Below are 25,805 nucleotides of genomic sequence, written 5' to 3'. Positions count from 1 at the left end.
GAGTAATAAACAGAAGTATAATATGTCAAAATATATTCTACTAAAAAGAATAATTTTTTTAAAAACAAAAATGAGAAAATAAATAAATCTAGATGTCTGACTTAAAATCTATGATCTATTTGTTTTATCTCACAGCTTTCTTTTTTTGTAAAATAGTAATGATAATAGAACTAGAAAGCTCAGAGTTTGAGGTAATTAAATAAAATGTCTGGGAATGTATTATTGGAATTCTAATTTTGCAATACAAAGTTTACTATTGCTCTTAAAATACAGGCATTATTCTCCATTCATAACTCAAGTTAATAATATAAATTCAAAGCCTTTAACTGCTATCCTTCCCTTCTTGCTCTATATACAGCAAGAGTAGGGAAAAATGTCAAAGTTATCATTCAACCCCATATTATTCAAATCATAAAGTATTTTTTGTTATAGTATCCAAAGGGAAATAGGATGAATTCCTATGTTACAAATAAAAGATGAAAGAAGGGGCATGCTGAGTTCAGAAAGCATCTGATAAAAACACAACACTCTGTATTATATAGGGAGACTTTAAAATGTGTATAAAAATTTTATGGATTTTCATCCAAAATGTATTTTGCTATGTTTTATTAGAAATTACAGCATCTAAGATGGTTAATAAGCTATATGTATTTATTTAATATTATTTTGCATAGTGCCACTAATATGAGTTATTTAAAGTAGTCAAACTTTTAGAAACAGTATGCTTATCAAAAACTGAAAAAAAAAAGATAAATCCATTAGGAATTACCATAAAACATCTCTTGGTAATACAACTTTGCTAACAGATCTCCATAAAATTGTAATCATTTTTTAAAATTTCTCATTGACATACAATAATTGTACACATTTACAAGGTACAATGTAATAATTTGATGCATAGACTGTTATGACACAGGACTAAAGCAGTCAGGGTCACTCCAGGAATAACACAGAAACAGAAAGTACCTTTTTCTTGGGGTTCAATGACTGCTCTTCTGCCCCAGCTCCCACAAGGGAGGCAAAAGAGGCAGGCAAAAGAGAGAGCGCAGCCTGAATCCTTATTTATTGCGGGGAAGACACTTGAGAAAGTTCCACCCAAATGAGTAAAGGGATTTGGTTTCAGGGGGTTGTAATCCAGGCCCAGGCTGTAATGCCTTGCTAAGTGAAGATGAGGTCTACCTGGTTTCACGCTGCCAGCAGAAGCCAGTTCCACACCTCCATCACTCAAGGCTAAGGGTACGTGCTCAGCTCCTATGTGTACAGCTCCTGTGTTCATGGTGGCCCCCGACAATATACAATGTGGTAATGATCCAATTTGTTTAATTTTTAAATTAAGTCAAAGAGAATTTTTTATTAGCACTTTTTATTAATGTTAATATAATTGCTGCATATACTTCTTTTCTTGTGAATAAATAGGTAAGCATCGGGGAATATTTTGGCCTTTATCTATAAGTCACAAATAAAAGACCTCAACTGGATTAAATAATAAGAATATATATTGGCTCACATACCAAGAAATCTAAACATTAGACTGGACTTCAGGGGTGGATAATGTAATGTTTCAGCTAGGTTAGCCAGGAGAAGGATCTGTCCACCTCCCCCTTCTGCAGTGTAGGTAGTCAGATTCATCCCAACACTGGTTTCTATTGTGGTTATAGTAATCATGGTGGCATTTCTCCAATTATTATACATACTTACAGTGGGGACATTTAGGAAGTAATTCTAACCACTAAAATGTTCCTTTTATCAGCTCAATGAGCCCATCAGAACAGAGGTCACATGTTCCATCCAGGACAGTCCTATATGGTGGCTGGCTTAGGTGGGCTCCTGAAATGAACCCTGGATAGGCCTGGGCTAATCATAAAGATATTGCCTGACATGGTTATTTCTCTCATTTGGTCAAGCAAAGCAAGACCTCGATCTGCCCGTTTTAAAGAGAGAGTCTGTAGGAAGGGGAAGATAGCACATCACGTCAGTGCAAGAAAAGGTACCTATTTTGAGAAAAGCTTTATTGATGATCAAATGTTTCCATGGTTAGGGTGATTAAAACTACATCAAGTTTTGATTTCTGGAGATTCAGGAAAGAATAGAAGAAAACTGCAGAAAGCAGGTTAGTGAGGTCACACTGGGAGTTTCATCCGTAAATCAGTTCAGCTTCTCCCTAACTGTGTAGCTCTTTATGCTCTTGGTCCCTTAGGCACCAAATATTCCCATCATCATCATCATATTTCCAAATCACCTCATAACCATCTACTTTATATTAGTTTAATTATTTTGAACATTTTATCTAAGATTTTAAACATAGAAGGAGGTTAATGAGAACTAAAGTTAAAGGAAATAGTTTGAATTATTTTTAAAATACACATAACTATTTAATTTCATTCATTTTATTTATTATTCATTTTGCAATGAACAAATGACACCACAAAGATGGTTAATTTAAAATATCATGCTTCAGAAATGAAGCCCACTTGATATGCCCCAGATTATGATACAAATACATTTTACCAATTATACCTTTTTACATAAAGCTATATGACTTAAAATAGGAAAAAAACCAATATTTGGGTATTTTGGGACAGGTAAATTGATTTTTATATAGATGCATTTATTTTAAAATATAAACATATGTATGGCCATTCTATCAAAATTAGAAAAACTGTGAGTCATAGATTCTACTGGTTGAATGGTTATGTTTTACGGATTTTAGATATCCAATTTAAGAGATGGAAAATTTGCCGCTATATGCACTAAGAATCCTTACAAGTCAGGCAAATTAGATGGTCTTTCTTCTGATACACTCTGCAAGTAACTTCAACCACATAAAACAGAAAAATAAATCAATATATTTTGTCCTGAGTTACCAGTAACAATATAATTTTATCAAATGTATGTGTTTATCTTTGGAAAGTCAACAAAAAAGAATTGATGATAGTCTTAACATATCATTTAAAAATTGTCTCCATATATAGCTAATACATGACTTGAACATATTTCATTAATAACAGAAGTATCAACCAATGATTAAATATGTTGGTGGAATATATATTTCTCTAACATTCTAAAATATTTCTTTAAAACTTCCACACTAAATATTTTACTATATTTAAAGCATCCATATATTCAAAGTCTCCAGAATTCCCCCAAAATGTGAAAATGTTAACACACACTTACCGACAGTGTCACAGGGTTCATCTTTATGTACACAGAAATCTTTCCTAGAAAGAAGAGTAGAAAATCAAAGTAAAGATAAATTTATTTGCACAATCAGTAGACATCATGTGACTCATTTTAATAGTTATGATTAATTAAACACATCTTTTATCCCCTAAGTATTTAATAAATAAAATTCAGAATAAGATTTAACTAATCATTAATTCTAAAAAATGGAAGATTAAGATTTCATGGTACATTTATATCTGATGTTGAGACATTATTGTCTCTTGTTTTAAGTTTTTGCAAGATTGCATGTTCTATTTTAAAACAAATAGTATCTAGTGTTTGGATATGGCTTTCCACTTGTATAACTATTAAAAAATCTCTACTTCACATAACAAAAAGATTTTTCAGATTGGAATTTTAAATGTAAGGTATAAAATTTAGAACAGCATAACATTTTTATATCATAAGATTAGAAATAATTTTAATGGCCAATAATCTTCCAATAAGGACCTGAGGGAATTAGTATTTACACAAGTGGAATCTATCTATGAATAACATTCTACAATTTTACTATATCTTGAAGAGCATTCCTTAGGAATACTTCACTCTTATTACCAGTTACTTAGGATTTCACAGACCATAATTTAGTAGAACTTAATCATTAAGCAGTTTACAGCATGCTGTACAAAAATCAAAACATTTTATGTGCCTCTTACTCTTAGGCAATCACTTCACCTTCTTGTGCCTCAGTCACCTCATCTAAAACTTAGAAGTAATAAAAATTTATCACATAGTTTGATTATGTAGGTCAAAAGATTTAACATATAAAACATGTAAACATGTTAATTGTGTAAGTTGAGTGAATTATATCATATAAGCCATTAAAATAATGCCAGGCATAGAGTAAACAGTCAATTTAGCTATTTACATTTTTCTGTGTATTTGTTTCCATTGCTGCTATCCTTTTACCATAACATAAGCAATTTCCTATTGTTGAGCATTTAGGTTCTATTAAACATTGACTATTATAAACAATATTACAACGTTCCTATGTATGTGTGTGAAGGAGAAAATAAAAACTATCTTTAAAAAGAAAATTCCTCTTTCATTGGATCTGAATGCCATTCCTAAATGAGAAAAATGACTTCAAAATATTAGCATGATACTTCCGCTAACTCTCCAAGGATATCTATATTAATAACTAAAATGGCAAGTTTTCAGTTACAACTGTTTGGCTGATCAGAAACATTTATGATTTGGTAACTACATATAATTTTGCAAATTTCCTTGCTTGATTGAACGTATGTTGTATATTTGCAGCAGTTCCATCCATGCTCACTAGATTCAGCTATTTACTGTTCTGATAGGCAATTCATTAATATAATAAACAAATTAGAATTGATCAATACATCTGTTGCTGAGGAAGTACTGCTGAAAATCCAGAGTGGTTATAAATTCTTTTGACTTTTCCTTCTTGTAATTTACTAATTTTGCTTTGTTTATTTCAAAGCTAAGTTATTGAGTACTTAAACTGTTTTGTGTTGTTTTAAATTACTGTTTGAATTACTGTGTAAAATTCATATTTATCCCTTATATTTTCTTTGTTAAAGATTATTATGTCTGATATTGATAGATATTAAGATATTAGTAATACATGGTTATTTGCTTAGCCAATCTTCTTTTTCACTTTTAAATTTCATTTTGAGTCTACAGCAAACAGCATATGGTTAAAAATTTAATCTATTAATATAATATTCTTAAAAGTAAATTTAAACTTTTCTTCTTCCTTTTCTTCTTCTTCTTCTTCTTCTTCTTATTATTATTATTATATTTGGATTTGTCTATAATCTTACTTGTGATCTCTATTTGCCAAGCTATATTTCTTTGTTCCTTTCCTATTTAGTTTTATTTCCCTCTCTTTTATCTAAAAGTGCTTTAAAGCAATATTAAATTGTGTTTCATGTATGGCTACATTTACATTTTAAAAAAGAATCCATTAGTTTCCTGTTTCTGCTGCAAAAATTATTATTTGGTAGAAGTAATGCATATTTATTATCTTACAGTCCAGTGGTAACATCTGAAATGATTTTTGCTGGACTAAAATCAATGTGTTGGCAGTGTAGTGTACTCCCAAGAAGCTCCAGGAGAGAGTCACTTACCTTGCATTTTTCAACTTCTAGAGGTGGCCAAATTTCATTTAATTTTTAATTGGTGCATTATAATTATACTTGATAATGCGATTCATGTGACATATTCATACATGCACAATGCATAATTTGTCCCATTCCATTCCCTATAATCCCCTTCCTTTTCCTCCTCCCTCCCTTCATCTCCTTCTCTAGTCTAATGGTTTTTAACTCCTATTTTCACAAGGTCTTTTTTCTTTACTTTTTTTTTCCCTCTGGCTTCCACATATAAGAGAAAGCAATCCTTAATTTGAGTTGCTTATTTTGCTCTCCAGTACCATCCATTTTCCTTTAAATGACATAACTTCATTCTTGTTTATGGCTAAATAAATCTTCATTGTGTCCATATACACACTCTATTTATCCATTCATGTGTTGACAGAGACCTATGTTGGTTCTGAAACCCTGCTGCCAGACTTCTTGACCTGTGGTCCCTTTTCAAGCCAACTTCCCTCCAATCCCTGCTCCCATCATCACATCTCTCTCTGCCTCTCTCCCCTATACCCTGGGATTGTATTGGGTCAACACTAATAATTCTGGTCCTTAACATAAACTTACCTACAAATTTTTTCTGTTATATAATATTTTTTTAAGATTTTGGAGATTAGAGCATGGACATTTGGGGGAGAACATTATTCTGCCTACCGCATTATGAAGTCAAACAACAACAAGTGCTGGCGAGGATGTGGCGAAAAGGGTACTCTTGTACATTGCTGGTGGGACTGCAAACTGGTGCAGCCAATTTGGAAAGCAGTATGGAGATTTCTGGGAAAGCTGGGAATGGAACCACCATTTGACCCAGCTATTGCCCTTCTCGGACTATTCCCTGAAGACCTTAAAAGAGCGTACTACAGGGATACTGCCACATCGATGTTCATAGCAGCACAATTCACAATTGCTAGACTGTGGAACCAACCCAGATGCCCTTCAATAGATGAATGGATAAAAAAAATGTGGCATTTATACACCATGGAGCATTACGCAGCACTAAAAAATGACGAAATCATGGAATTTGCAGGGAAATGGATGGCACTAGAACAGATTATGCTTAGTGAAGCTAGCCAATCCCTAAAAAACAAATACCAAAAGTCTTCTTTGATATAATGAGAGCAACTAAGAACAGAGCAGGGAGGAAGAGCAGGAAGAAAAGATTAACATTAAACAGAGACATGAGGTGGGAGGCAAAGGGAGAGAAAAGGGAAATTGCATGGTAATGGAGGGAGACCCTCATTGTTATACAAACTTACATATAAGAGGTTGTGAGGGGAATGGGAAAATAAACGAGGAGAGAAATGAATTACAGTAGATGGGGTAGAGAGAGAAGATGGGAGGGGAGGGGAGGGGGGATAGTTGAGGATAGGAAAGGTAGCAGAATACAACAGTTACTAATAGGGCATTATGTAAAAATGTGGATGTGCAACCGATGTGATTCTGCAATCTGTATTTGGGGTAAAATTGGGAGTTCATAACCAACTTGAATCTAATGCATGAAATATGATATGTCAAGAGCTTTGTAATGTTTTGAACAAGTAATAAAAAAAAAAAAACTTTAAGTGTTGAAAGCTAAAAATTATCTCCTATAGTCACCTTCTAAAAAAAACACAAGGACATATTGTGCTTTTAATTTTTTTATTGTTAATTTTTTTATTTTTTATTTTTGGGGTGCGAGGATTGATCCTAGGGTGCTTAACAACTGACCCACATCCCCAGCCCCATTTTGTATTTTATTTAGAGACAGGATCTCACTGAGTTCCCTAGGGCCTCGCCAAGTTGCTGAGGCTGGTTTTGAACACATGACTCTACCATCCCAGCCTCTGTAGCCACTGGGATTATGGGTGTGAGTCACTGCACCCAGCCATATTGTGTTTTTAATCAAATCTCTTCCTCAATCTTTCATATTTTTAAATCTGATACTGGAGTCCTGCCTTGATTTTTTTTTTTTTTTTTTTTTTTTTTTTTTGGTGGTGCTGGGGATTGAACCCAGGCCCTTGTGCATGCAAGGCAAGCACTCTACCAACTGAGCTACATTTCCAGACCCTATCTTGATTTTTTAAGATCTCAAATTAGAAGTTTCTAAACCATCAGTGCTTATTTGGCAATTTTCTTATGTATTTAGAAAGCGTTTTCTCAGTTATAACTTGTATATTTACATTATTTTTTTTTTAAAGAGGGAGAATTTTTTTTAATATTTATTTTTTAGTTTTCGGTGGACACAACATCTGTATTTTATTTTTATGTGATGCTGAGGATCGAACCAAGCGCCCCACGCATGCCAGGCAAGCGCACTACCGCTTGAGCCACATCCCCAGCCCAATGGCACATTATTTTTAAGTGCATGCTTTCATGAAGACTGTGAATAGTAAACTTCTCAGTTTTGTCCTTCATTTTTATTATTTTTCATTTATTCATAGCATAGCAGGAGGTGACTTTATTATCAGTACACCAAAGATATTACTTCTTTTTTTCTAGCACTCCTAAAAATGGATTAGAAGTCTGCCATCACATTTTTTTCTCTTCTTTCCTACATTTGGTCTCCAGTTAGTTTTAATGTTTATTTTTATCTTTGTAGTTCTTCAGTTCCACCTAGAAGTATCTGAATGCTGATATTGTTTTTATTTCTCTTCTTTGATATTTGGTTTATTTTTCAATCTGAAAAACTGAAAACACAAAAACTGTTATCTCTGACATTCTCTCTACTCTCTTATCCTAGAACTCCTTTAGGACTATGTCCTTTGTGCTCTTTCTGACATCTATAAACTCTCAGTCACTGTCTGCATTCAGATTGTTTCACCAATCTGTGGAGAATCCCAAAAATCTACTATCCTTTCTACAGGTGCTTTCTTCAGCTACATCTTTAACTTGGAATTTGAAATTTAAAGTGTAAATATCATATTTATTTTCTGGAAATTTTATTATTTTTCATCTACATTTGCTGACTACATTTGCTGCCATGGCTCTTTTTGACTTATGTGTGCACATGAAAGGATGTTTCACGTATTTTTTCTATAGCTTATAGATGTCTAAAATGAGAAAATTTTCTGATTGTCTTGTCAGGCAGATAACCATGTAATTAAAAGAAATGAACTCGATCTTGATCTGTCCTATAGATATTAAACATAGTAAAACAAAAGACTGGCATATTGTTAATCTTAGAGTTTAATATACAGAATCAAGTCATATAGACCTTATTTTATTGTACTATTTTATATCATGCAATAAATTTTGACCAAATTCTTTAAAATTCTACCTGCCTCAATAAAATGTTCACATTTACCTAAATTAACATTTAATATTTTTGCAAAGATCTTCCAACAGGTAGAAATCATGTCAGTTATAAGTTATTATAAAAATTAGTAATTGCTACAATATTGCTATTGTTTTTCTTCCAAAATGTTACAGACAAAAAGAAGTATGTGGACAGTCATGGGTATAAATAGACTAGAAAATTAAGTATTTTAGTAATTTAATAAAAAATTAACTGTTAAAATTGTTCATTTCTCTGGCAAATGCTTGACAGATGATTCTGTGAAAGAGAGAGTGAACTCTTGAATTTAAGAATAATAGGGAGAAGGGTCAGGTTGGCATACAGAAGCTAAAACACAACCTGAAGCAATATCTTTGTAAAACAAGACTCCAAGGGACTTAATATAAACTCCATTCATTTAAGTCACACCCAGTACTTAACAAGACCTTTATCATTCTGCAGCTGTATATAAAATATTAAATCAAGTATGATAGCTTATCCAATGAATTGCTTCATGAGGATCACTAGGAAATTTATTGTTTCTGCAGGTTTCTTAGCAGAGAATACTTCTCCCTTATTTCATTAGGACTCTACTAAGGTAGGGACCCGGGCCCTCTTGTGCATTACCCCTTCCCCTTGCCTTGATCTGCTTTGGCGGTCATGCCTTTTCCCTCCTTTACCTACCTTTCTAAGGTATTCCAGAGGTGCCTTTGCTCTATAGAGGCCTACAACCCACTGCACAGGCCTCTTATCTAATGGGCAAGGGAGTGAGCCACTCCCAAGATGCAGAAAACACAGTAGTACACAGGAGAATGTGTTGTCCACTAATTCCTGTGTGCTTCCAGAAAACAGGAGTAGTAGTGTAAGGTGTCCTAGAGTGTATCATGTAAACATTTTTTTTTCAAAATTTTTATTCTGGCAAATTGATATACTAGATAACCCATCCTGGATAAATGAAACTCGGCTGTTAATACTTGATACTTTAATGTCCGTTTCATTTTTGTGTATTGAATAGATAATCCTAATATGACTGCATATGTCTTACTGGTCTACTGTACTGACTGAATGCATGTGACAAGGTGTATTTGTTTTTGTTAATTACAGAAAGGAAATAGTAATAAAAAAAAAAACGAAATGTTGAGTACCTAAATAATCAGATTGTCTGTCTACAGTGGGAGTTTTAGTACCTATGCCTTTTGTTGTTTAAAAAAAGTTCTTTCTGAAAACACATTCCAAAATTTGAAGGAACACTCCAAATAAAGAGAGAAGATACAATGATATTTTATCCTATAACTGTAACCACTGTAACTACCATTCCCTAACCTTCTTCTAAGATAAACTAGAAGTCAACATATCCTTCTATATACAAGATACAAAATGGACAACTTTAAAAGTCTAAGCAAAACAAGACTGCTCTCAATCATAACAGTTATTCCCATGGTTAATAAGAGTTTTCAAAAATCTGAGTGGTTCCATGTCACTAACTGAGACAAACCACAACCCCATCCCTACCTCCTAGCATTTGTACACTAGGAAGCCACCTTCTATTACCTCATATTTTCTGGTCAGAATATTCCAGTCATTAACTTCTCATCACAGAATTTTTCCCTAAGCCAAAACCTATTATTTTAGAAGACATAAAATGGATGTTCTAATAAGAGAATGTGAATGGCCCGCAGTTTTCTAATCTCAGTGGATGAGATTCCTACAGTTTCCCTCTTCATATCTTCCCTTGGACTTGATTCTTCAGTTTTTCCTTTGACTCTGAGAATTACACAGATTCTTTCCCACCTACCAATATAAGGAAGGAAAAAAAAAAAAAAACCCTTTTTATGGCACTAAAATTAGGCAATGTAGATCCCTATCTACATTGGCTTAAACTAAATCCAAATGATATTGAAAAATGTATTTCCCTGTTGGCATAATATACCAGAGTCTGAACATAATTATAGAGGAAGAGGAAAGGAAAAGGTTTTCTGGCATATTTGTGATTAGTAAATCACAAAATTTGTTTAGTATGTTTGCAAAAACTCAAAATTATCAGAGATACCATGCCTAGAAGCACAGGTTGAGCACTATACAATCTAGGGGAACATGTGCATATGCAACAATGTAAATGGTTCCTTCTACTATGCCCAGTGCATAACTGCTTCCCTTGGATGTGATGAAATTCGCCAAGTTTCTTATATGCCAAGTAATGGATAGAGGGAAAGACACAAATTTAGATAAAACGGGCTTCATCTCTGAAGGGACAGGACAGTATGACACATGTGATAAATTCCTTAGGGTCAGTGAGGAAAAAAAAAGCCTAGGAATTATCTTAAATAGTAGAGAGTTCAATTTCTCTATCGTTGCCAGCAAACAAATGGAGAAAGAAACACCCCAAGAGATGATATTGAATAAGATGGTAATGCAGCAAATCAAAGAATCACATAAAATCAAATGTTCACCTTAAGGCCAAGAATCACTGAGTGTAAAGTATATTCAGATGTAGGGGAAAAGAGATTTTATGTGTTTCTTCTAAACATATAATACATCATATCATGATGTATGAGGCTGCAACATGACTATTTGATTTACATAATGAGAACCAAGGGATTTCATCTGTAACTGAACAGCATGATAAAACTATGGCAAAGGCACTGCTTAATGTCAAGGGCTTGAAGATCCCCACACAGCCAATTCGTATTCACTTTGCAAACAAATGAATAAAGCACATTATTAAAAAACAAACAACAACAACAAAAAAAAAAAACCATGTTCTTTTATCCTAAAGCTGGAAACATCTCTCACTAAAATTGAAAAATAAATTGCCAACAGCATTAATAAACTTCAAATAAAACTATAATTCTTAGTCTTAGATTCTTAATTATCAGTTTCCTTCTAGGACCAAAAGAATTTATTCCTAACTTAATGTTCAGGGATTGGTTTTGTGGGGTGGGGGATAGAGATTTGTTTGCTCCCAGACCTATATTCAGGTATTCTCATTTGGGGCTCCCGTACACAGAGTCTGCAGACAGAGAGTTTCATTATGTGAGTTTATGGAAATGATACCGTTAGACTTGGACAAATGAGAAGGCCAATAAATTCTGTGTAAGTTATGATTTATATTGGAAAAAAAGAAATGTAGTCTTAATTTCCAAGAATGAAGATGCATCTGAGAATGAGTCTCACTGTGGAGTTTTATAGTGCCCTAGGATATACCTATAAATGAGTCATTCAAAAATTATTCTGTGATTTGTATTAAATCAAGATTATTTCTGCCATTTCCATATTTTATTAAATTTTCTATCTTACTTGCCAGTGGCATTCATTTGAAACCAACTTTTAGAAGTGTTTTTCATAAACCAAAAGCATTTCAATAAATACGAAAGGCAAAAAACATCACAAATAAAATTGAATTTTAAATTAAAGAGAATTTTCATGAGACAGAGGCTTATGCCTTCTCTATGATTTCAGAGAGAAATGTGAAAATTATGCTAAGAAATCATAGAGTTGACAGTTGGGAAAATGTGTTTTATGTTTTTTGTTACTATGATCCCACAGCACTAAGTCAGCTTTAAACTATTTACTTTATAGTATCACACAGAAGAATTTGACAAATATATTACCTCAGATAGGTTTGGATTTATAAGAACATTATGCATTTTAGCTGAGACCAAAATTAATCCCTGAGCTAAACATCTTTCCCAGTGATGTGTTCATATAGCACAAAAAAATTAATAATTATCTAAGAGGAGCTTTCACTAGAAACTGAACCTGGTTATGAGTTTAACCTGACAAATACAGATAAGAACATGAGATCCATGGAGATAATATTTTTCTGATTTTATTTTTTACAACATACTTATAAAGTTAAATATCTAACCACCATTAGATTTATTTGGGGGTTGGAGGGAGCACCAGGGATTAAACTCAGAGGCACTCAACCAAAGATCCACATTCCCAGCCCCATTTTGTATTTTATATAGAGACAGGGGCTCACTGAGTGGCTTAGTGCCTTCCTTTTGCTGAGATTGGCTTTGAACTGGTGATCCTCCTGCCTCAGCCTCCTCCTACATGTGTCATTGCACGGGACCACCATTACATTTATACTAACTAATAAAAGATCTCTCCCCCCTTTTCAATTACACAAAACATTCATTTAGACTTTCCTGACAAAACAACATTAAGTCACTGAGAAATATAATTCCCTTTAGTGAGCTGATTTTCACTGCTATGGCCCTGGAAGCAGAGATATGGAGAAAGAGTGATCCTCCATGGTGAGTAAAGAACAGTTTGTCGGTGTCTATCAACATTTTATATATGTATTCCTCTTGATAGAGCAAATACTTTGTTAACTAAATAAATATATACTTTCTCTGAACCTCCTTCCAAAGGATACAGACCCATATGAATGTATGGGTTTCCTGTTGCTGCTATAACAAATGACAACAAACTTAATGGCTCAAAGCAAAACAAATTTATTCTCTTATAGTTCTAGAGGGAAGCTGAATATAGATCTTTCTGGGCTAAAATCAAGGTTTCATCAGGGTTGCAATTCTTCTAGAGTGTCTAGAATATAATCTACTCTCTTTTCCTGGTTCCAAACACTACCTGCCTTCATTGGCTTATGAGTCCTTTATCCATAGTAAAGCCAGCTGTGTGTCATCCTCCGGTCCCTCTCTGACTCTAAAATACTTCCTCCTTCTTCCACAATTTAGGACTCTTATTATTACATTGTACTCTCTCAGATTATACTGAATAATCTCCTCAACTCAAGATCCTTAATTTAATCACATATGCAAAATCCATTTTGTCATGAAAGGTGACATATTCATGGTTTTAAAGATTAGGACATGGATACATTCAAGGACATTTTTCTGACTTACACAATGAATGACACAAAAAGACTCTGAAGACCTAATTTAAATTGAAAAAAAAATACAGAAATAAAATGTTGTATAATATAAAACAATGTTCTTTACATACAAACTGTTAGCATAGGATACCTTAGGGTAAGAGAATGAGAGTGGGAGTTGGCTAAATGGTAATTTACTATAAATATTGAAGTGTTTATCTCTTGCCATGAGAATATGCTTATAAGAATATGTTTAAAACTCACTTTTAAACTTCAACTATGAGAATATGTATTACTTTGAAAAAAGAAACAGAATTATACTACAACATTTCATAGAGACTATTTAGCACAAGCAAATGTTTGATTTTTAAGGGAAATGAGGAATATAAACTGTACATAAAATGAAGATTTCAACTCCAATTATGATGTTTGTTTCATAACTGCACTGATAAACAACCAGTTGTTTTTACATTATTTTTGTTTCTTGTATATGTGAAACACATCACATTGCTTTTTATTTTTTTCTTCTTCTTGTCTTTCTTTAAGAATACCTCTGTACAGCTAGGGAAGGCTAGCAACAAAGGAGGTAATGATGAAGAGTAGTTAGTTAAGAATGTTGGTATTTTAAGCTTTCTCATATAAAAAAAAATAAGCTTACAATTTTAAGAGGAGTCTTAAAGGGTTTTTTCTACTTAATTTTTAGACCATTAAAGAGAAAAATATAAATAAAAATGAAATAAACATCATAGTATTGGCAGGGAGAAAAAAATCTTTCCTATAAATATTAATTACTTGAAATATGTGCTTTTTAGGCAATAAAACAAGAAATATACCAAAAAATGTTAACCATATTTCTTCCTAGGTTGTGAGGTAATAGGCTAATTTTTATCTTTATTCTTGTATTTGTCAAATTTCCATAATAAGTATATCGAATTTGTAGTAAGAAAAATATAATTTAGTTCTCAAATTATGATTATTCTCTTATACAGTCCAGGAAGACATATTTCCCAAATCTACTACTATAAAAAAGGAAGACAGATTCCATTCATCAATCTAGAAATAAATATATAGAATCCATATATGTTTCATACATTCTAAAATTTCTAAATTCTCTATATTAGAATGGTGGTCAATCAAGTTAGAAATTCAAGTTAAGCATGTGATACTTTATGGGCTCATAATTAGTCATAGATATTGCTAATGGCACTATCAATTTTTTAAGCAATATATTTAACACTATAAAATATATATTTATAAAATGTTTTCTACAAAATAAATGTGACATACAATATTTAAATTAACAATGCAAAAGTAAGGTCTATGTGTTCACTGAAAATTGTAGTAATGTTCATTAAAGTAACTACTTTGTCATTTTTCTAGAAGCAAATCATAAATAACTTTTTTGATATTGAAGCAAAGTTTAAAATTTGTTAACATGATTAAGAAAAAAGCTCAAAGCCATAAACATAGTAAATTTTAATGTAAGCTGGATTCCTAATTAGAATAACCCCAAAATAAACTGATTAAAAATGGACTGTACATTCAATCACATGATCTTTCTAAATCTATCTTGTCACTCTGAAATTTCATTAAGGAGACCTCGTCCATTAAAAAAAAAGAAAAGAAAAAAAATCATGTTTTTTTTTTTTTTGATAGATTAAAAAGAATATAGAGGGGTTGGGGATATAGCTCAGTTGGTAGAGTGGTAGAGTGCTTGTCTTGCATGCATGTACAAGGCCCTGGGTTCAATCACCAGCACCAAGAAAAAAAAAAGAATATAGAGATCTGTGAAAATAAAATAAAGGAATTAAGTTTTAGTTACTCATTAAATATTCTGAAATTAATTTAGGTTTTATTTTGCTGATAATCCTGCAGAAAAAAAAAAAACTAGTATGGCCATTATTTTAAAAAACTATAAACTTGCTTTTCCTTTTGAAAATTATTTGATCTCACTGAGTGTGGTGGCTCATGCCTGCATTCCCAGTGGCTCAGGAAGCTAAGGCAGGAGGATCGCTAGTTCAAAGCCAGCCTCAGCAACAGCAAGGTGCTAAGTAACTCAGTGAGACCCTGTCTCTAAATAAAATACAAAATAGGGCTGGGGATATGGCTCAGAAATTGAGTCCCCCTCAAGTTCAATCCCTAGTACAACCCTCCTCCCCCAAAATTAAGTATTTAATCTAATATTGTATTTTACATAATTAGATATGAAAATTATATCATATTTTTATCAGTATAAAGTTAAATAGAGACTATTAAGTGAAACAGTATCCAATGCAATACACATAAAGCAAACTCAATGAATTCTCAGAAAAAAGGACTTTTCTGTGCAGTACAGAGAATATGTTGAAAGCTCTCCAGGGGGAAAAGCGACTCTTATCCTTTAAAATGCAGTTATTTCCTGTGGTTCTTTTCTTCCTCCAGGAAATACACAATAGAAACTGTTTACTGAAAAGCTGATAAAATGAATGATTTCTCCAGAAAATAAAGAGTAGGATAATTACATTCTTTGAAAAAAATAAATCCCTGGAGGTCATCAATCACTGAAACTGGCTGTGAATTCCAATAGTTAGTGTAATATATTGAAATCATTCTTTACTCCACACATAGGCATGGGATTAAAGGAAAACCAGTATAGAAATACAGAGTAAAATCAGAAAGTCTTCACACATGTCCATGCTGTTTTTCTTGTGCATCCTGCCTTTGTCCATCCTGTTCCCTGTTCTTCAATGTATCAAAAATAATCCTAGCTATTGAAATTGAGCGCTTACTATGGGTCAAGCACAGCGTTAGTTTTTATTAAGCCCATCATATCTAGTGAGTCTGACATCCTGTAGAAGAGATGTTATACCCATTTCTCAGAGGATAAACTAAAGATCAGTGAGGCCAAACAACTTGTCTAGGTGACACGACTTATAATAAGACTAACTAGGATTAAAGACATTGCTTTTCTACCTCATGGGTCTTGCTACTTTCCATTCACATTTTAATCTTCCTTTGAATTTGAAATACTTGCTAATTCAAATTTCTGCCTTTTATTTTGCTGTCCCTTTGTGTAGGAAGTTATCATGGCCACTCATTTATTTTCTCATTACCTTTCTATCCATCAATTTACTTAATGCTGAAAAAATAAAACCAAGTAATAGCTAAATTAATCTGAAAAAAGAATAATTATCTGCCATTTTTTAAACATAAGTTTATTTGGTAATTTGAAAAACTTAACTGTTTGTTCTTTCATTCTTTATCATGTAGCAAATATCATACCTAATAAACTAATAGAATTGGGGAAGTAAGTTAGTCCAATATGAATTATTTAGTCAAAATTCAATTTGCGGCTCAGTGGTAGAGTGCTTGCTTAGCACTTGTGAGGCACTGGGTTCGATTCCCAGCACCATATAGAAAAAGTAAATAAACAAAATGAAGATATTGTGTGATATTTATTTACAAATAAAAAAATTTTTTTAAGATTTTAAAATATTTAAAAATCCAATAGTTTTGCAGTAGCTTTCATATACAAAGTACACTTACATTCTTTATAGCAAATAAAACTTTTCAAGTTTCAATACTTCATTGAATTCATCAGTAAGCCTACAGTGAAAATCCCAGGGCAAATAAGGCTGAGTCTACAGAAATACAAAGTGTAAATTATTAAATAAATTTTCACTGGATGTAAAGAGCTAACAGAAGAAAAAGGAACTATTATTCATTTCACAATTTTGAAATGTCACAAGTTTCACAAATTATTTTCTCATTTAAATTAATCTTAACCTGTTTGTAAATTATGACTGGTAATGTTTAATATGTTAAAAGTTAATTTCATAAGTGCTCTAAATCATTAGTTTATTTTCAAAAATGAATGTTGATTCTCAAATGCATCTAAGACAATATAGAATAGGAAAATAATTTTATAAATAAGAAAAGTGAATTCTAGTCCAGGGCTGATAAAATTATCAATTAAAAGCATTTATAACATAATGAAATAATATGAAGATTAAACAAAAGATATGCATGATATTATGCCTGCCTCATTAATAAAAATTTATACAGGATCTTTTTTTGTTTGGTACCAAGGATTGAACTCAAGTGACCACTGAGCCACATCCCCAGCCCTATTTTGTATTTTTTTTTTTTTTATTTAGAGACTGGGTGTCACTGAGTTGCTTAGTGCCTTGCTTTTTGCTGAGGCTGGTTTTGAATTCACAATCCTCCTGTCTTTGCCTCCTGAGCCGCTGGGATTACAGGCGTGTGCCACCGCACCTGGCCAGAATCTTATTCAATTATTTACTTTTGGAAAAAAAAAATAATGAATGTTCACTGCATGCTAGGTGTTACAACTTACATTCATTATCTTGTACCACTATCCTTATTTTATTGATAATAAGAGACTCAGGATAATTAATGAACTGAAGATCAATAGCTAGTATTTGCAAAAACATAGATCATTTCTATTCAATCATCCCATTTTATTAATTTTTGCTATTTCATATCTCTGTCACAATCAAAGCTACATGAATATCTTTCACAATGGACGAGGGCGATGACCTTCTAAATGGTCGAAGACATCAACAAGTTCTGTCGTTAGACTATTCTCCACACTACAACCAGAATTGCCATATTTTGACACAAATCCAATATTGTTAATGTCTTGCTTAAACATACAGAGATGCTTCTCCTTGCTCTTAAATGAGGAAAAAAACTCTTTATTGTGGCATTTACAATCTGCATAATCTGGACCTTGTTCTACTCTGGATTCAAATCATATTGCCACAGTTTTCTGCTCCATCAGTGTAGGTCTTCCTTCTCTCCAATTTCAATTCACTAGTGTACTTTCTTTTAATCAACTCTATTGTGGTAAAATTTACATAAAATGCACAAATTCTGATAAATTTTGAGGAATGTATAAGTGCATGTGTTCAAAGCAAGATATACAGCATCTCCATCACTGCAGAAGTTTCCCTCGGGCATGCCTGTTTGCAATTTTACCCTATACTTAGAGAAAGCAACATCTGAAACCACAGATTAATTCTGCCTGTTCTACAACTTTATATAAATAGAATCATCCTTCTGATCTCTGTTTTTAATTTAACTTTTTCACTCAACATAATGTTTTAACACTTATTCATGATGTGTGTTTATCAACAGTTTGATGAAGATGGTTCAACTGTATGAATATATGACAACATATCCACTCACTGGTAAATAGACACTTAAGTTACCTAGAACTACCAAAAATTCTCAGTTACAAGTTTCTCTAGGAATAAATGTTTTTGTTTTTCTTTGATAACTATCCAGAATCTGATCTGAGTTATATAGCCAACAAATGCCTAACTTTTAAAGAAAATACTGTTATTACACATGCTTGAACCTTTTTATCATCCCTCTAGTTTAGGAGTGTTCTATATCTATCCTCATCATCATTGGGTGTTTTCAATTTTAAAAACTGAAGTCATTTGAATGAATGAAAATTTAATTTTCATTTTACGGATTATTAGTGATGCTGAGCATCTCTTTATATATTTATTGGAGATTCATATTTCTTTTTATTTTTCTGAACTCTACGAGTTTTATATGTTTATACGTATGTTTGTACATATACATGTGCATATATATGCTCTGGATACAAGTTCCTGTTTATATATATATACACACACACACACACACACACACACACATACATACACACACATATATAGCATATATATGGCAATTATCACATTTTTTGGTTTTCATTTTCAAATGTAGTCTTTCAAATATGAGAATGCTTTAATTTTGATATTAACATGTCTATTTGTGCTTTTTTGCATCCTAAGAAAGCATTGCCTTCTGTTAATGAAGATTTCAGTTTCTTATTTTACTTAAAGTTTTATAGTTGTAGCTTTCATCTTTAAGCTTATGATTCTATATTAAAATTATGTTCAATAGGGTTGACACTCATGTTTTGTCATGCAGAGGTTCAGATATTTGAATATCATTTGAGGAATAGACTATCTTCATAGTGTTGAATTATATTGCTGGCTTTATTGAAAATCAGTTACACACCTGTGCATTAGTCTACTTCCAGATGGCTTTTTCTGTTTCATTGATACATATGATTAATTTTCAAAACTCGACTTTCTTGATTAACAAAACTTTATGGTAAATTTTGAAATCAGATGGTGAAAGTCCACCGAATTTGTTCTTCAATACTGCTTTGGTTCCTCTAGTTCATTTGAATCTCCAAATAAAAGTACTGGAATAAGCTTTTCAATTTCTACCAAAAAGGCCTGCAGACCATTGGGCATGGTAGCACATGCCTGCAATTCTCCTACTCCAAAGTTCAAGGTTAGCATGAATAATAGTGATACCCTGTTTGAAAGTAAAATGAAAAAGGCTAGGGATATAGTTAAGTAGTAGAGCATATGCCTGGCAGAAACATGGCTCTGGGTTTAATCCCCAGTACTGCAAATAATAAAGGCCTGAAGAAAGTTTCACTGGTATGTTTCAGTCAGATTTTCATCACTGTGACCAAAGACCTGACATGAACAACTAGAGGAGGAAAAATTTATTTTGGCTCACAGTTCCAGAGATGTCAGTCCATAGAAATCCAACTTCACAGCTCTGGGCCCAAGGTGAGGCAGAAGGTCATAGCAGAAGGGATGGTAGGGGAAGCAGTCGGGGCACAGCAACCAGGAAGCAGAGAGGGACCCTAGGGGAGATGTGCCCTTCCAGATAACGCTCCCAGTGACCCACCTCCTCTAGCCACACTCCACCTGCCTACAGTTACCACTCAGTCCACTCAAACTAGGATGGACTCATTAGCTTACAATTCTCAAAATCTAATCATTTTACCTCGGAGTATTTCTGCATTAAGTGGAGCTTTTAGGGGACATCTCATATTTATAACAGGATAACAGTGAATCTATAAATTTTAATTTACAAATTAATTTGAAGAAAATGAGCATCTTAATAATATTAAGTCTTCTGAAAATCTTTAGATTTTTAATTTCTCTCAGCATAACTCTATAGTCTCCATTTTAAAGGAATGCATGTATTGTGCTATTGTTGAGTATTTTATAACTTCAGAAATTAGGGTAGTTTTGTTTTATCAACTGCCCATTTTTGGTATATAGAAATACAACTGAATTTATATCCTGTGACCTTAAAAATGCAGTTATAAGTTGGAGCATTTTCTTGCTATATTTTTAGAATTTCTTTGTACTGAGTCATAACAACTGTGGAGAGAATTTTTCTTCCTTATTCCCAGTATTTATACCTCTTCTTTCTATGAGATTTAGTACGACAGTGAATAGACATGGGAATGGTGGATCTTCTGACCTTACTTTCTGTTTCAAGAAGAAAGCATTCAATTTTTACCATTAGGTGTGACATTAGCTGTAGAATACTTTTTTTTAAAGATATCCTTTCAGAGATAGTATCTTATTGGTAGAACTTATTGGTAGCATTTCATTGACAGTTTTTTTTTTCTCTTCCTTTTAGTACATTAGAAATATTGTTTTATTGTCTTTGAACTGTTTTTCTATTTTTTTTCTTTTCCCTATTTTTATTGTTGTACACAATGGTGGGATTCATTGTTGCATATTCATGCATATACATAACATAACAATATAATTTGGATCTACTGTTTTTCTGATGTGAAGTCAGTCATCAACCTTAACATTGTTCCCCCTATGTAATATATTTCTTTTCTCTGATGATACCTAAATAGAGCAATTGTTGTCTGATGTGCCAATTATGTGCTTTTTTTTTGGCTTGTTTTATTAATTGGAGGATTTTTTTGGTACTGGTGGTTGAACCCAGGGCCAGCCCTTTTATTATCACTATCATGTTTTCATGTTTGTGTGGTGTGTGTGTGTGTGTGTGTGTGTGTGTGTGTGTGTGTTTTGAGACAGGTCTTCACTAAGTTGCTAAGGCTGGCTTTGAATTTGTGATCCTCCTGTCCCAGCCTTCTGAGCCTCTGGGATTACATACATGTGCCACCACACCCAACAAATATGAATACTTTTCTACCACTATGCCTTCAGATATTTTTTCTTACCCATTCTCACTCTTCTGAGACTTTAATTACAGCAACATTATTCTGCTAAATTCAACATATAAGCTATCTCAGGATTGGTTTATCTTTACTATTTTCCCTGCTTCACATTTTTGTGTTTCTTGGGTGATTTTTATTATGTTCTAGACATTGTGGATGGTATGTTACAGATGCTCAGAACTCTGCTGTCTTTCTTTGAAGAGTTCTGACTTTTGTTTTATTAGGCAATTCAATTACTAGCACACCATACTAAATTTGTGCAAGTTTTAGTTGATTCTTTAGTGTGAATGATCTCTCAAAAGTTCAAGAAGATTCCCAAGTTCCTATAAATTGGTGGAAATCAACCTCCAAACTGTGCTGAATCAGGTTTCAAGGTTGGCTTAGTCAGAAAGACTAGGCCTTTCTCTGGGACATGGAATGTAGCACAGACTTTCGGTTTTCTCAGAAAAAAAAATGCTAGAAGTGATATAAAGATCTCATAAGATTGTCCCACATTTGTGGCCTGAATCAACTCAATTCTACTACCTTTTAAAAATCTTTAGTCCATATTAGCAACCCTATGGTAGATTTGAGGGAGTCTCCATCTGTTATGTATTCATTCATACCTGCCCTTACCAAGTGCTCACAAATGATCTGCATATGTACTTTCTGGCATTTTCCCAAGCATAGGACTCTTATCTCTAGTGTTCTCGGTAGGAGCACTATGCTCTACCTAGACTGCAGCTTGCTGTAACAGTCGAGAAATTGTCCCCAGGCAAAAATGATAACTGTAAGGCTTCTTTAATAAGTCTTCCTTTTTTCAGTGACTTGAAGTCTTGCATTCTCATTCTGCAGTGACTGAAAACTATTGCCTCATAAATATTTTCCAGTTTAATAGTTGTTTATTAAAAGAAGTCCAGTATCAGTTATACTTACATAGCTGGAAATGGAAGTCCACATGCATTCTTGCATAGAGACATTTTCTTCTTATACGTTTCTTATAATTCTTATACATTAAGAAAATGTAATAAATTAACAACAATCTACCATGAATTCCATAGATTTATTTCAGAAAATCATGTTTAAGGATATCTCTATGGTTTCTGTGATGTGAAATGCTAACACTTTTAATTGCTAAAATTAAATTTTTCATTCAGTGAATTATTTGTTTTTGCTAACTTGCAGCAAAACAAATTCATGGGAAATTACTAATATAAAGTACTTACATAGATTATATTGTGGCTCATTCTTACATTATATACATATTTACTCCTGCATTACATATATTTGTGAGTAGTATATTCCCAATGCAGTTCATAATTAATTAACTACTTAATTTAAATCATTTTCTTAGGTGGAGCTGGAAAATTTGTAAATTGTTTAATTTAACTCAAGTTATATGGTGGTAATGGAAAAGCATAGAGTATAGTTTTAAAAATTTGAAGTTCCAAGCAAATTCACCAGTTTTAACTTATCATTATCAATAGCTAAGTATTTGACATGAAAAATGAGGGTGAAGCTGGTTGTGGTGATGCACACCTGTAATCACAGCAACCAGGGAAACTGAGGTCAAAGGATCACAAGTTCAAGGCCAGTCTCAGCAAGTAATTGAAGCCCTAAGTAACTTAGTGAGACCCTGTCTCACAATAAAAATAAAAAGTGCTGGGGATATAGCTCAGTGGTAAAGTTCCTTTTGGTTAAAAAAATTAATTAGGTGAATTTATTTTTAAATTAACAAACCAAATGTTTTGTCAATATGCGATCCAATATTTGTCTATTCAGAAGAAGTCAGTTGTTACCAATTGAGGCAGATGACTGAAATCATTACTATACCCAAACATTTTTGGAACACAAAATCTGGAATAAAAGCATTCTCTCAAGGGATTAAAGGATTAACAGCATAGCTATTGAATTAAGAATGCTATTGAGCTGACTTTGGAAATTTACCTTGTTATAAGCACAGCTGCATCCACTGAAGTCAAATCTTCCCCCCAGCTTGTGGACATCTCTAAATGTATGTCATTCTTCTTGCCAAATTCTTCATGTTGCCATTTACAAAAACTCTCCAGCATTTTCTCTCCATGATGCCCAATATACAGATCTGCCTGTAACACAATATATTTTACTTCAAGGCAGATTTTTCTTAGATATACAAAAAAAAAAAAAAAAACTAAACTAAAAACTGAGGAAACTTCCTGAATTACTAAAACAGACTGCTACCATAACATTAATTAGAACCTGGAAGACATTTAGCATTAATTTAGCCTGAGCTGAAAAAATCTTAAAACTTTGTGAAGGTACAATATTATAAAATCTGCTTAATGCTTCTCTGAAAAAGGAAAGAGGTACAACGGAACATTAGAAGATGTGGAACTTTTAGACTTAAATAACTCATTTCTTATACAATTTAAGAACAACATTTTTCTGAAGTGTCTGTTAGGTAGTATGCCAAAATGATGCCACAGACTGTGGTACATTTAAATGAACTACAGATAAGAAAATGCTTTTAAAGCACATGTTTAACTAATAGAGAAAATCTGTCACTTAAAATGGCTTTTTAAAGTGACATTTTGGAAAGTTAAGGTTTGTTGTCAGGATCCTTGGAAACTAAAAACATTCCATTTTTTGAAAAAAAATTGAGGTATTAAGCAACACTAAAAGGCAGTTTTATGTATACTTTAAGTGACTCAGTGGATATTTCTGGATTTTAAGTCAATAAAACTATATCCCTAACATTCCCTTTACTTAAAAGTTCCTGAACACAGTTTCTTACCCACTTAATTGAATAAAAACTCAAGACTTTCTTACTGGAGTTTCATGGAGCAGAATAAGCTTTATCACACGAAGATTGACCTGCACACCAAGACTCTTGTGTTGGAAAAGGTTAAAAACCTAAAAACAAATAAAAATTAAAAACCTAAAGTAAAACTGAAAAACATCTTGATTTTTCTTAAAGGCCAAACATGAGGGAAGTCTCAGTTTGTTTGAGAAATCTTATTTTAAAATACTGGAAAATAAGATGATTTTTAATGGTGGTTTGATTTAAAAATAAACTTAGCATTTATTTAATTTTTATTAGAAAATATATAACTGGCAAACCAAAGCCATGCTTTCAGCCACATTACTACATAAAAGAGACTGACATCATAAGGCTACGTCATTAGCACACTCCTGGAGTGCTCAGGATGCAGCAGAATATGGACAGAATTCTCTGAAGTGTGAAAACCCTGCCCACTGGAAAAACAGTCAAGTGACAGTAAACGTAGTAAAAACAGTAAAAACAGTAAACTTATCCCTGAATCAATGGTTCTTACCTTGCCTTCTATAGTAACTGGAATTAAAAATGGACATTTGCCTTTGGTCTTTATTTCTGTTTATTCTCCCTAAGAACTATTCTTTATTACGATCTGCTAGTTTTTCCTTGAAGAAAGTTTACCCAATAGAGTTACAGTGAAGTCAAAGGATTAGGTTGGTAGGATATATTCCTAGAATCCTAGGTATAAACTAGATTTCTTCAGTCCAGGAATTGTTAACTAAAATTAGCTATGTAAGTTTAGCTGGCTAACATTTTATTGAGTAAATTTTAGGTTTTAGTTGTCAACTATAACCATTTAATTTTACATACATATATAAGACCTCAGTAGATACCAACATCTATTTTTATACAACCTCTTAATTAACCTATAGAGCTTTTGGTAGGGTCATGCATGTAAACATATATTGTAACATTTCTGCTGATATCAACAAATTACCTTTGTAAGCGAGAAGGAAAATAAAGGCATAAAAAGAAAGAGAGAAAAGAATAAAAGAGAAAGAGTTTTGCCACATGAAAATTAACAATAAAGGTTTTTTTTTTTAATTAAATGTGAATCATTATTTTGACATCTCTTTGGAAATGAATCATTTTGGTATACCCAAGATACCAAATCAATATTTTTACTGATGTCAATAAAAGAAAGGAACAGGAATGAGTTAATTTTTTTAAAAAAAAAAACTTCATTATAAATACTCACACATTTCTTCCTTAGAGTTTTCTTGAAAAAATTCCAAGCGCACTTTAAAGTTTGCCTACCATATTTAAGATGGTTAGAATGAATCTCCTGGCTGCATCTGCTCCATGATAAGAAACCATTGCTGGATCTGCAACCACTACAGTCTCTATGTTGTATTCTTGAGGTAATTTGTATGAATATCGCTTCCCTCTTCCATTCTCTGCTATTTTTTTAGACCTAGGTCTTCCTTTATCTGCAATAAAGAAATGAATTTTCAAATGTAGCTCTATCTTGGTTAAGTTAATAATGTTAATCTTCATAGTAGTGACAGAACCAATTATGTTCCCTGCACAGATGAAATCTCAACGGGTAC

The 25,805-nt window shown here is 32.7% G+C and overlaps 1 protein-coding gene and 1 non-coding gene across 2 annotated transcripts in view; both read right to left on the bottom strand.

Annotated features, from left to right (window-relative positions):
• Adamts19 (ADAM metallopeptidase with thrombospondin type 1 motif 19) overlaps positions 1-25,805 on the bottom strand; it is a 258,371-nt gene that overhangs the window by 175,279 nt on the left and 57,287 nt on the right. The window contains exons 4-7 of the mRNA XM_027949358.3: positions 25,513-25,685; positions 24,249-24,332; positions 23,388-23,545; positions 3,175-3,218 (exon numbers count right to left, since the gene is read on the bottom strand). Of these exons, the coding sequence (XP_027805159.2) occupies positions 3,175-3,218; positions 23,388-23,545; positions 24,249-24,332; positions 25,513-25,685 (459 nt within the window). The remainder of the gene's footprint in view (positions 1-3,174; positions 3,219-23,387; positions 23,546-24,248; positions 24,333-25,512; positions 25,686-25,805) is intronic.
• On the bottom strand, positions 7,308-7,380 carry Trnaa-ugc (transfer RNA alanine (anticodon UGC)). The gene has a single exon. It is a non-coding gene; the product is annotated as a tRNA-Ala (tRNA).

This window comes from Marmota flaviventris, chromosome 5 (assembly GCF_047511675.1).
Source record: "Marmota flaviventris isolate mMarFla1 chromosome 5, mMarFla1.hap1, whole genome shotgun sequence".
Classification (NCBI taxonomy): domain Eukaryota; kingdom Metazoa; phylum Chordata; class Mammalia; order Rodentia; family Sciuridae; genus Marmota; species Marmota flaviventris.
The sequence above is the reverse complement of the archived record's forward strand: the minus strand, read 5'-3'. Positions and strand labels throughout refer to the sequence as shown.